At 46.5% G+C, this 12,960-nt stretch overlaps 1 protein-coding gene across 2 annotated transcripts in view; it reads right to left on the bottom strand.

Annotated features, from left to right (window-relative positions):
* Positions 1 to 3,802: 3,802 nt before the first annotated feature.
* KCNH1 (potassium voltage-gated channel subfamily H member 1) overlaps positions 3,803 to 12,960 on the bottom strand; it is a 311,923-nt gene continuing 302,765 nt past the window's right edge. For both annotated transcript variants that reach the window (XM_069459283.1, XM_069459284.1), the window contains exon 11: positions 3,803 to 4,681. In XM_069459283.1, the coding sequence (XP_069315384.1) occupies positions 3,824 to 4,681 (858 nt within the window). In that variant the 3' untranslated portion in view covers positions 3,803 to 3,823. The remainder of the gene's footprint in view (positions 4,682 to 12,960) is intronic.

Here is a 12,960-nt window from a genome sequence, read left to right as displayed (position 1 = left end):
TGGAGCAATGATTCAGCAACAGAGGAGAGGCTGTCCAGGGGCTCAAGTGTGCCCTCAATAAGCCTCCTTGGTAAGCAACACTGGCTGAGGAGAGAGTTCGGGGCATTGGCGGCTCCATCACAGCTGGAGTTCCATTCAGGGGTCTTAAGGCTAAACGTCTGTATTGCAAAACACTGTACACTCAATTAATGAAATGCACATCAGCAACTTCTCTCTCCACCAGGGCTCCTGAGTGTACACGTGATACAGTGGTTAGTGCAACGGGGGAAACACGATCTTCCTCCACCAAGTACTCCTAAAGCATTCGTAGAGTCCCCACGTGGGCTTGAACAAAAGTTTGACAGTTGGTTTAATACTTTCACCTTCCACCTAAGGATTTGGAGAAGAAGCGTGCTGTACGGCTTGGGGTGGTGGTGGAGTGCATTTTCACCCCTTGCCCAGCTAGCTCTGCTTTTGACAGAGGAGGATTCCAGGAGAGGGGCTGACGTCTGGACAACAGCAGCACATAGGAGCTAAGAGACTGAGGGTATGACAGGCCCCGGGAATTGGATAACGAGAACTCAAAGCAAGAAATGAACTTTCAAAAGTTTGCCAGAAGGCTGCTTGAAATGGGCACAGATTTCTAAACACTCAGACCATGCTGTAACATTAAGGTTGTAGCCTTTAGCATCATGTAGCTTTGCATTAATGCAATTAATGAGTTGCATTAATTGTGCACTAGACCAGAGTTTAATCCAATGACTGCCTCCCTCCTCTCCTTCCTTTAGCTATTGTGTAATGCCCAGTGGAGGAGCCCTGTGTTGGGTATATGGGATGGCAACACCCATTGCTGGAGTTGGCACCCTTCACCAAGAACAAACACAGCATCCCGTTGACCATCTTATTTCTTAGAGTGAACTCTTACCCCCGCACCTCCATCAGCAGAGGAAAGAGCATGTTCAACAAGCAGCCAAGTGACAGGGGCAGGACCTCCCCACTTCAAAGCAGCTTGTCAGGATATGCGCTGGGAAATGGAGCTTCCCTAAGAACAACATTCAAAGTAAAGAGTTTAGCAGAGAACGAGTAACCAGCACTTAATGGACAACGATGCAACCCATCATGCCCTGTCCCCTCAAAAAGGAGAAAATGTCCCAGGCCAATCTATGTCTCTCAGCATAATTTTTTTAAAGTCTAAATGTTCTGTCTGAACCTAGTAACTTTTTGTTCCCCTAATCTCTCTTCAGCCACCACATAACGGTTTATACCGGAAGGTTCAGGTCAGTACTGTCTGAAGCTCACGGCCTTTGCTTGGGAACCCAGCGTAGGGTGCTAGCAAGGATAGGTAGTTAGCACAAAGCAGCCTGCAGCCAAGCACATCATGAAAAGAGAAAGATTTGGCTCACTTAAAAAATGTTTTTTCAGGAAAACCATTATAGCAAAAAAAAAAAAAAATCCCTCTAATCCTCAAATGGAGAAGAATGAAAACCTACATAGCCACACTCGGGGTGCTCACTGTTAGTCACAGGAGCACACGTTGTGGGCCCTGCGACCCTGAGATGAACAGATTCCCATCGCAGGATCTGGGCTTCCAGTCATTAGCCCAATTTGCATTGATCCAGCAGTGCATTCCTGAAGCTCTGCCTCCCTCCAACTCAAGTCTGGACTTCAAAGCCTCCCCAGCATCTTTGCCCCTCAGAGCTGGCAGGAAGCAGCAGGGCATCTCCACCATGGCCAGATGCCGGACCAGGAGCCTGTCATCAACTCCCCAGGCGGCAACAAAGTCTCCAGGGGTGAGTGCTTGTGCAACGGGATGTTGGGGGACGAGGGGCCCTGCCTGCCTTGAAAGTGGTGGATCCTAAACTTTAGAAGCAGGTTAAGGAGCATGTTTAAGGAATGGCAAACTAGAACATCAGGGGGTAGAGGGCATTGCAGGTTATTTTACAGCCTCTGCCCCAAGGACTAGTTGGCAGCTTCTCCAGTTAAAGAGGCTGAAGGCCCCACGGCTCTATCCAGAGTCACAGTTACCACTGCCTCCTCTGTACTGCCGTCTGAGGCTAAATCTAACCATGTCCTAGCCTGGGCCAGCCCCTGTAAGCCTCATGTGAGAAGCTACATGTGTGTGGGCAGGGTGTCCGGGGCGGGACTCTCCCCTTGGCCTCCCGGGGCTGTCTATGCCAACCCTGGGAGCCAGCAGAGGGCAGCCCTGCCCAGACAACTGAGCCCCCAGTCCTGGGACTTGCCTGGGCAGGGGAGGCTCGGACCAGAGGCTTTCAGAATGCTGGATATCTTTGGTAGGGCAGAAGTGTAGGGGAAGGGGGTCACCATATGCCACAAGCAAAGGTCAGGGCCCTGGAGGAGTCCCTGCTGTCACCTGTGCTCCTAATTCTCCTCTCTAAGCTGAACTTCTAACCTTGCTTGTCACTGTTTAAGGTCCTGCAACCTCTTTCTAGGGCATAACCTGGGCTAGCTCCATCGTGCCTAGAAAAGACCTCTCCTCTCTACTTTCTCAGATGCCACTGAGAGAAGCCCAAGCAGACAAGTAACCTGACTCAGGTGACTATGAGGCAGTGCTTGTGGCCCCATGCATCATGGCATATAGACTTGGATGGCCCAGAGGTAGCTCCGTGACCATTGCTCCGAGCCCCTTCCTTCTCCAGGGCCTCCTCTCTCCGTCCCCTTACCCAGACAGCTGAACACCTGCTTCATTCTCTTTCCAGCTCCTGAAGAAAGTACAGCCATGGCCCTTCAGTCTTTACCTGGTTTCTCTTGGAGTTCTACTGACTTTAGTAGGAAACAGGAAGGTTGGCTTTAAAATAAGGCCGAGCATGGCTCCCAAGTGTCCTATAATGACCCCATGCAGTGGACAAAATACAACCTTCCAAAGAGCAATCCCGATGGGAATCAAAATATAAACATAGCACTTGCTACAGTCATTTTTCTGAGGTCACATGTGTCTTAATAAAGCAACTCTGGGCTCTTGACCCTTCCTGCCGACACTCTGTACCCTGAGGAATGCCACGGGGACACTTGGGGAGAGGTCAGGAAAGAAAAGAAGCAAAGGAGTCTGTGTGTGAGGCAGTGGCATGGAGCAGGGCTGGAGGCTCGTCTGGGGCCTCCAGAGCCCTTTTTGTCAGCTCTCGCTGAGGAGCAGACTTGGACCCCACAACAGGGGATCCCAAGGGTGCCTCGCCAGCTCTGACCCTCACCTCTTGGGGAAGGAGACCTGAGGATTCTCGGCTCTAAGCATCCATGGGAGGCACCCACAGCACCCACTGATGCTTTTTGGCCTTAACCACTAGAGACAGAAAGTTGACGGGCCCTGCCCTCCTGCTCCTCAAGTTCCCCTTGTCCCAAATGACGACTATAGGAAAATACAGCTGATGGCAGACACGGGCTGTACAAGGACGGGGGATGCTGGGAAGCCCCTGGCCCACTGAAGTCTTTGGCGGGGGGGTCATGGCAAAGGAGCCCAGCATGGTATGTACACAGGGGGTTCTCGGCAACCCCCCACCAATCCCCAAATGGCTGCTGCTCTGTTCCAGTAGAAATATGGTAGTAAAAAATTAAAAATGAAGGAAAATACCCTTTAGGCAGCATGCCCCTTCTTCCAAAATTGTGCAAAGACGGTTCAGACGCAGCTGCCATCTTGCAGGGCAGGAGCACGCCGCCTTTCCTGTCTCTCTTCCAGATAGTGAGCATGCCTAAGCCACTGGCCCCGTTTTGATTTTCTGTCGGGAAAAGCCTATCTGAGAGTTGTTGGTCACGTGGGGTGAGTAGTGAGGGTAGGGCTGCAGGTTTTTGTCTTTGACTTTTTTTTTTTTCTTTTTTTCCCCCAACAGACCTCTCAGCTTGCTCCAAAAATGTCTCTCTCTGATTCTGGGGACTGAGGCCTCGATATTTCAAACAGCTCCTGAGGAGACTGAGAGGACCTTCTGGAAGTTAATATCCTGAGTATCTCTGAGAGCTGTTTCTCGATATTGGTCATTTTGGCGTTCAGGGCCTTGATGTCCTCCTTCAGCTCGTGCCTCACCTCCAGGACGGTGGCCTGCAGCGTCTGCTCGGGGATGGGGTAGAAGGAGTGCTTGACTTCGGCCAGGACGGGGCTGCGGTCCTGGGGGCTCCTGGCCTCACCCACGTTGTCCAGGCGCAGGTCGCTCTTGGTGATGCCGCTGTCACACGAGTCTGTCTTCTTCAGCGTGGCCTCGCCAGACGCCTTTGTCCTCTCGGGGAGGGTCTCCATCGACTCGGCCTTGGACACCTTGTTCCAGTCCTCGCCCTTCCCGCAAGCATCTTTGAAGCGGGCCCAGCCTTTGCGCTTGGCACAGTCGCCCCCGCCTCCCTTGGGGCCCAGGCAGTCAGACCCTGGCGCATGCAGCTTGGCGTGGTCTGGCACTCCAGAGATGGAGGCCGCCTGGAAGGACACGGGCGTGGCAGGGCTCTCGCGGACCGTGACCACGCTGGCCTTCACGAGGGTGTGGTTGGCCGAGGCATGCTCCGTGAGGACATTGCCCTTCTCCACATCGAGGTCGTCCAGGTCCCGGCCCCCTCTCTCTGCTGCAAGCCTGGCTTCTTTCTGCTGTCGGAACCGCTGGAAGAGTCGCCGGACAGGGTGATCTGGGGGCAAGATCAGGGGGGCTTCGTTTTTCCGTTTCATGCGCTCCTCCTCTTCCCGCTTCACATCGCTGATCTTCCGGAACACGATCTGGAGTGAGAAAGAATGCCATGCTGTGTTAGCCACACTCAGCCTCTCTGCCAATCATAGCTCTCTCCCTCCAGCCTGCAAGGCCTCAGGGGGCTTTTCTCATGACTGACTTTCTTATCACTTTGCTTTTCTGGACACTGGTTCCCAGCTTTCCAATAGTAGGGAATTGGTTCTCCCTGTCATCCTCTGCAAGAGGAACAAAGCCTCTTCTTTCCATCCCCATGTGCTAGGAGGCTGGAGACCCCAAACAGCACCACCCTCCCAGGAGATCATCCTGGCCTCTGAGCTTGGGCCTCCTTTCATCTCACTTTGTATGCCATTCAGAACTACCTGGTGAGCTTTTCAAAAATCATTTTTCTGACCCGACTTCAGACCTACTCCATTAGAATCTCCAGAGGGGAAGACCTAGAATCTGTAAAATAAAAAGCTCCTGGGTCATTCTGATGCATGCAAGTTTGAGCATCTCTGGTCTGAACCACACTCTAGAACAAGGACTTTCAACTGAGTCCCAAGGCAGGACACAGCTAAGACTGCCATTGCCACCCCCAGATCTGGACCCAAAGTGAATGTGGTTGGCTGTGAAGAGTAAAAGCTAGTTGCACATGGAAGGTGTTCTTATCCTTGAGGAGCAGATTAGAGGCCTGTAAACTCGAGTTTGTCCTGACAATAATACTCTACACTTGGACAGTGCTTTGCAGTTCATAAGGCACTTCAATGTTACTTCATGTATTCCTTGTACTGTAAGATCATTAGGACATACGTTATCCCCATTTTAGAGACAAAGAAACTAAGGCTCAGAGTGGCTAACTGTCATGTAACAGATAAGTTGTATATGAGGCACTTATACTCAAGCCATCAAACCCCAGAGCCATTAGATGTCTTCCATTGATGACAGTACTTCATGCAGAGGACAGGCAGCAAAATAGACTCATGAATTTGGCTTTAAAGTACAGCATAGGCCCCAGATTACAGGGCTCTTCCCCTGGGCCAGCATCATCTCCATCTGGAAAACCTTGTGCCCCATGTGAGCAGCCCAAGTCTTGGGGAGGGACACATGGTGGCATTCCAGGAGCATGGACTTTGGCAAATTTAAGTCCCAGCCATACCCTCTAACCCTATAGCCTTAGACAGCTATCTTAATTTCGGAGTCTCAGCTTCCTCCTTAAAACATGGAAAGAATCTCTACCTTTCAGACTTGGAGTAAAGCTAATACAAACATGAAAGCACTGGCCCACTGTAGGTGTAAATCAATCTTGCTGTCTTTACCCTGTCAAGGGCCCCAAATGCAGATGATAGATAACTTACCCTGTCCCCTCACCCCAAGACCTGGCTGAAACAGTGCCTCTTCCAGAAAGTCTTTCCTGATTCCATTGCACTCTCTCACCTCCAAACTCTAATAGCCCTTTCTGTCCTAAGTACTCTCTATTTTGTAGTAAAGATGCCAATTCTTTCCTCCCCACACAAAGGGAATAAGGAAGGGAAGTGGGATTGGAGAGAAGGAGGGAGGGAAAATGGATGAGAATGTGAATGCACCCAAAAGAGAAGATGGCCTTTATTTGTGCAGGCTGTCTGATTCCTAACACTATCTCCCATTTTTACTTGAGCTGGTCTGAGTGGGTTTTATTTCTTATAAGCAATACTTCCTGAACAAGATACCAGCTTATCCCCTCTCAAAGTTCCCTGAGGACTACCCACAGTATCTTTTACTTTTTAAAAGTTTACATATCAACTCCTAACACATTTGCAGAACATTCTACTTGACAACCATGGAACATTCTACAAGATAGACTGTATGTAAGGACATAAAACAAGTCTCAATAAGTTTTAAAAAATCAAAAATCATGTCAAGTATCTTAGACCACATTAGAATAAAACTAGAAATCAACATCAAGAGGAACTCTTGAAACAAGACATAGAAATCAAACAACATGCTCCTGAACAATCTTTTGGTCCATGACAAAATTAAAACAGAAATCAAAAAGTTTATACCAAAACTTCTGGGATACAGAAAAAGCAGTTCTAAGAGGGAGGTTTATAGCATTAAATGCCTATGTCAGCAGAATAGATCATAAACTAACAACCTAACATTGCATCTCAGGGAACTAGAAAAACAAGAAGAAACCAAACTGAAAGCTAGCAGAAGGAAATAAATGAGACCAAAAAAAAAAAAAAAAAGGATCAGTGAAATGAAAGTTGATTCTTTGAAAAGGTAAACAAAATTGATAAACCACTAGCTAGACTAACACTCAGAATGAAAAGGGGGACATTACAACTGATACCACTGAAATACAAAAGATCATCAGAGACTACTATGAATAACTATAGGCAATAACCAGAAAACCTAGAGATTTCTGGAAACAACCCCCCAAGGTTGGTGGGAAAAATAGAAATCCCAAACAGACCAATAATGAGTAGTAAGATTAGATCAGTAATAAAAGTCTCCCCCTAAAACCCAGGACTGGGTGGATTCATAGCTGAATTCTATCAAATATACAATGAAGAACTGGTACCAATCCTCCTCAAATTATTCCAAAAAATTGAAGAGGGAGTCCTCCCTAACTTACGCTAGAAAGCCAGTATCGGGGTGATACTAACACCAGACAAGGACATTACAAAACAGAAAATTACAGACCAATATCCCTGATGAACATAGATACCAAAGTCCTCAACAAAATACTAGCAAACCAAATCCAGCAGGACATCAAAAAGATAACACACTATGATCAAGTGGGTTTTATTCCAGGGGTGCAAGGATGGTCCAACATATGCAAATCGGTAAGTGTGATTCATCACATCATTAAGGAAAAAAACCATATGATCATCTCAATAGATGCAGAAAAAGCATGTGATAAAATGCAGTGCCCCTTTGTGACAAAAGCCCTCAACAAACTTGGCATGAAAGGAACATACCTCAAAATAACAAAGGCCATATGTGACAAACCTAGCCAACATCACACTGGGGAAAAGTTGAAAGCAATCCCAAAGAGCTGGAGAAAGACAAGGGTACCCACTTTCACGACTCCTAGTCAGCATAATACTGGAAGTCCTTGTCAGAGCAATCAGGCAAGAGAAAGAAATAAAAGGCATCCAAATTGGAAAAGAGGAAGTAAAACTATCTCTGTTTGCTGATGATATGATCTTATACCTAAAAACTCCTCCAAGGACCTCATAGATCTGATGAATGAATTCAATAAAGTTTCAGGATACAAAAATCAATGTACAAAAATGAGTAGCATTTCTATACACCAGTCACGATCAAGCTGAAAACCAAATCAAAGATCACTCTCATTTACAGTAGCTCCAAAAGAAAAGGTAAAATAAAATACCTAGCAATATGTTAATCAAGGAGGTGAAAGACCTCTACAAGGAATAACTATAAAACACTGATGAAAGAAATTATAGATGACACAAATGGAAAAACATCCCATGCTCATGGAGTGGAATATCATTAAAATGATCAAATTACCCAAAGCAATCTAGAGATTCAATGCAATCCCCTATCAAAATACTAATGTCATGTTTCACAGAATTAGAAAAAACAATTCTAAAGCTCATATGGAATCAAAAAAGTGCCTGAATAGCCAAGCAGTCTTAAGTAAAAAGAATACAAAACTGGAAGCATCACATTACCTGATCTCAAATTATACCACAAGGCTACAGTAACCAAAACAGCATGGTTACTGGTATAAAGATAGATACATAGATCAATGGAACAGAACAGAGAACCCAGAAATAAAGCTACATGTCTACAGCCAACTGATCTTTCACAAAGTCAACAAAAACAAACACTGGGGAAAGGACACCCTACCCAAAAATGGTGCTAGGAAAATTAGATTGCCATATGCAGAAGAATGAAACTGGATCCCTATTCTCACTGTATACAAAAATCAACTCAAGAGGAACTAAAGACTTAATACTACAAGAAAACCTGAGAAAAACTCTTCTGGACATTGATCTAGGCAAAGAATTCATGACTAAGACCTCAAAAGCACAAGCAACAAAAGAAAAATAGAATAATGGGACTTAATCAAACTAAAAAGCTTCTACATAGCAAAAGAAGTAATCAACAGTGAACAGACAACCTACAGAATGGGAGAAAATATTTCCAAACTATATATTTGACAGAGGACTAATATCCAGAATTGATAAGGAACTCAACTCGACAACAACAATAAAAAAAAAAAAAAACCCAAATGATCCCATTAAAAAGTAGGCAAAGGACATATGAACAGACATTTTTCAAAAGAAGACATACAGATGTCCAACAAGCATATGAAAAAATGCTCAAATCGCTAATCAGAAATGCAAATTAAAACCACAATGAAACATCTCACACCAGTCAGAATGGCTACTATTAAAAAGTAAAACAATAAGATGTTGGCGAGGATGCAGTGAAAAGGGAATGTTTATACACTGTTGGTGGAAATGTAAATTAGTACAACCTCTATGGAAAACAGTATGGAGATTTCTGAAAGAACTAAAAATAGAACTACCATTCAATCCAGCAATCCCACTACTCAAAGATATCTACTCAAAGGAAAAGAAATCATTATATCAAAAAGATACCTGCACTCATATGTTTATTGCAGCACTATTCACAATAGCAAAGATATGTTGATGGACACTTAGGTTGATTCCATATCATTAGATAAAGAAAATGTGAGATTATATGTGTGTGTATAGATACATATGTAATTCTATCATATCTATTAATGGAATATTATTCAGCCATAATAATGAAATCATGTCTTGCAGCAGCATGAGTGGAGGCCATTATCTTAAGTGAAATAACTCACAAATACCACATGTTCTCACAAGTGGGAGCAAAATAATGTACACATATGGAGTGTGGAATAATTGGCATTTGAGCCTCAGAAGGATGGGAGGGAGGTGAGGGATGAGAAATTACTTAGTGGGTACAATGTACATTATTTGGGTGAGGATCACAATAATACCTTAGACTTCACTACTATGCAATATATCCATGTAACAAAACTACATTTGTGCCCCTTAAATCCATACTAAAAGAAAAAAAAAAAAACCTCAAAAACAAACATGTTGAATGAATAAATAAAATTTTACTTATTTTCTGCCCTAAGAGAGCAGGGACTGTTTTGTTCACTGTTTCTAGCACTTAGTAGTGCCTGGTACCTAGGCGGCCCTCAATAAATATTTGTATTAAATAGAAGGAATGGATAACAGATAAATATCAGCTAACTAATAGCTTGGAGAGTATCTTCTTTCTGGAAAGATGAAATCACAGAGGTCACAGTCAATGTTATAATGTAAAAGAAAGGGTTTGTTCTGTAACACATAGACATGGTCCTTTTACCAACTCTCTCAATATTAAAGGTCAGGAGCAGCCCTCGAGATTTGAAATGAGATTTTCTAAGACTTAAGGAAGTTCTTCTTCAGATACTGACGTCAAAACAAAACTTATCCTGAGAGGTTGTACAGTAGAGTATACTGGTATGTTTACAAAGGCTTAATGTGCATTCTTGGCAGACACTCATGAAGGGAAGGGGGAGCTCGTCCTTGAGGATGTGCCTACACTGGGCTCTCCAACCAGATGCCCCACGGGTCAGAATCCTGGACTGACCCAGCCAGGCGTGGCCGTGTGGCCAGTGCCTGAAGTTCAGGCACTCACCGGCAGGGGCTCTCTGTAGGAGGAGCCCTGGGTTTCTGGGTCAGTGCTGACTCTTCTGAAGCTTATTAGCTTTTTCTGAAGCTTCGTCCTAGGCTGCCCTCCATCATCCTGTGTGCCAGAGGCAGCCCACCTAAACATGACTATCTCAACCAACGGGCAGGGGAGCCAGGGAAGAGCTACCTGCCCTGCAGAAATGCCTGGGCCCTCCTTTGAGAATCCGAGAGTAAAACCAGCAACCCCTAGGGGACAAGGCAAAAGGAGTTCCTAGAGAGCTGATGTGGCCTGACAGCTTTGCTCATCTGGGGTCGAGGGCCCTGCTCACTAACTTCAGCTGCATTTTTGGAGACGTTAGTCATGAAGTCTGTGTCAGAACCAGCCATGACCGTGCATTTTCCCAAGTATTTTAGATCTGAGTGGGCAGGGGTGGCTGCATGACTCACGACAATGAGGTTTGTGCCACCAGCACCAGCCACAGCAGCTCTCCATCTGCTTGGAGAGAGATGCTCCATAGTTCCTCACAGCAAGAGTATGTCCTTGGAATGATGGGCAAGACCCCAAACCCCATAACCTGGGATGCTCTGTGCTGAACAGGCTGTTGTTGGAGGCCTGGGGAATAAGTCTGTCCAGCTTTTCCAAAATTATTCCATGAGGCTTTAATGGGAGCTATGATGGGGAGAAAGTTTCAATGTGAAGTGACTTTGGACCACACTACAATGGTGAACTGGTTGCTTTACTACAGGACTTCTCAGAGCCTTAACATGCTAACGTGCCTTATGAATGTCTAAGACCACACTGTATGCAGCATTTCTTAAGCCAGCTCCCCCAGATCCTCTCTTTTGAATAGGTAGTGTTCCCCAGAAGCCCCTCTAGAAAACACTGAAATTATATCAATGTGTGGCGTATGGGGTGCCCTCTGTATTTGTGCATAGCCCTGATGGATGGGAAGGTGTTCCCTGTTCCCTGTTCCAGCTAGATGGGGCCTCCTATTTCTAACTTATTGCGGAGCCCCTGGAGTTTGAGATTTGGGGTCTCTGTTGAAGACGCATTGCCCCTGATGGACAGGCCAGGATCAGTCCAAACTCTATCACACATGGCTAACGAGGTCTGCATGATTTGGTCCCTGCTCAACTCTTCTGCCTCCCACCCCTCAGTCATTCTATATTTTCTGGCCATGCTGAACAATTTCAGGTCCCGGACAAAGCCCAGCTCACTGTGCCCGAAGCTCCTTTAGTGTCTCATCTCCTTCCCTATCCCTCCAACCTGACTCCTCTGTGACCTTCAGGAGTCATCTACTCCTACAAGCTTCCATGACTCCCCCCACCCCCAGGTCAGAAAACCCCTTCCTGGTGGGGCCAAGCTCAGGGCAGCTGCACAGAATCCCACAGATCATTGCAACCTATTGTGAAAAGCAGCCTCGGTCTTTCCCTTCAAAGCAGCTCTCCTAAGGCAGGCGCGATGCCTTGCTCAGTTTGCACTTTTTCATCCTCGATCATCATGCCTGGCAAATGAAGTGTTCAATAAATGGCCAATGAATGAATATGTAAGTGCCTGAACTGTGGCCATTCCCCTGAATGTGAAGCCCGTGCTAGAGTAAAAGGAGTGAGGTGTGTTCCCCCCACTCCTCAAAATCTGCTTCTGATGTTTGTGGTCTAATGGGGAGAGAGAAAAAGAGATCACAGGTAACTCCTCTAGGCACAGTGCACAGGCCCCCGAAGGGTCGTGTGGAAATGAAATCCTAAAGGACTTCCATGTTCACTCATTTTCATTTCAGACTGACCTCATATTCATTTCATCACCCCTGCCTGATTTTGTTTTTCAAACTCTTACGTGAGCTCAGGGAGCTGATATTTAAAAGTAGCCCTGAGATGGACTTTTTTGCAATGAGGACAACCTCTCATTCCATCTTATTTCGACATCACCTTTCTTCACATCAAGGATCCTTAGTCAGAGACCACACCAACAGAGGGGTGGAGAGCTTGTTCCAGGGGTCCTCTAATCACCCACCGGAAAGGCCCAGCCCTAGAGACAGACAACTTCTCTATTCTCGGCATGAGTCTGGCACTGGTAATGGGCGAAGTCGGGATCCATCCTGGATCCGGCCAGAGTTCTGCCAGCCCACAGGGGCATATATTTCCTCTTGCCCGAATGTTGGGCATGGGAGGCCCAAGCAAAATGCTGAGCAGCTTGTGACTTAGTTCGACATGGGGAGACAGAGGATGCCTGCAGGGCAGGGGTGGCCTCTGTGCCTTGCTCATCCAGCTTGGCACCTCTCTGAGGCTGCACCAGGCAATGGCCCTGAGGCTCAGCAGACTTTAGTAAGGGATTGTTGAGCTAAACTGAATTGACATTCAGATCCTTAAGCTACAGGGCTTTCTGGGTAACTATTTTCAACTTAGTTTGAACAAGCAATCCTCCTGGGGTGTGAGGTGACTTAGGATAATAGACCACCTCCTTCTGGGCTGCATTAAAGGACAGCCTGGCCCCTCTTGAGCCTGAGCCCTTCTCAAGCTCCAGCCAAGACTGGGCTAGGGGGAGCTCAGTCTCCTCGGGGTCCCAGCGGCACGTGGAGGGGAAAGCAGGCCTGGGAGGGGCACGGACCCCCTGCAATCCTGACAGCACGAGGATGTGGGAA

This window comes from Eulemur rufifrons, chromosome 27 (assembly GCF_041146395.1).
Source record: "Eulemur rufifrons isolate Redbay chromosome 27, OSU_ERuf_1, whole genome shotgun sequence".
Taxonomy (NCBI): Eukaryota; Metazoa; Chordata; class Mammalia; order Primates; family Lemuridae; genus Eulemur; species Eulemur rufifrons.
The sequence above is the reverse complement of the archived record's forward strand: the minus strand, read 5'-3'. Positions and strand labels throughout refer to the sequence as shown.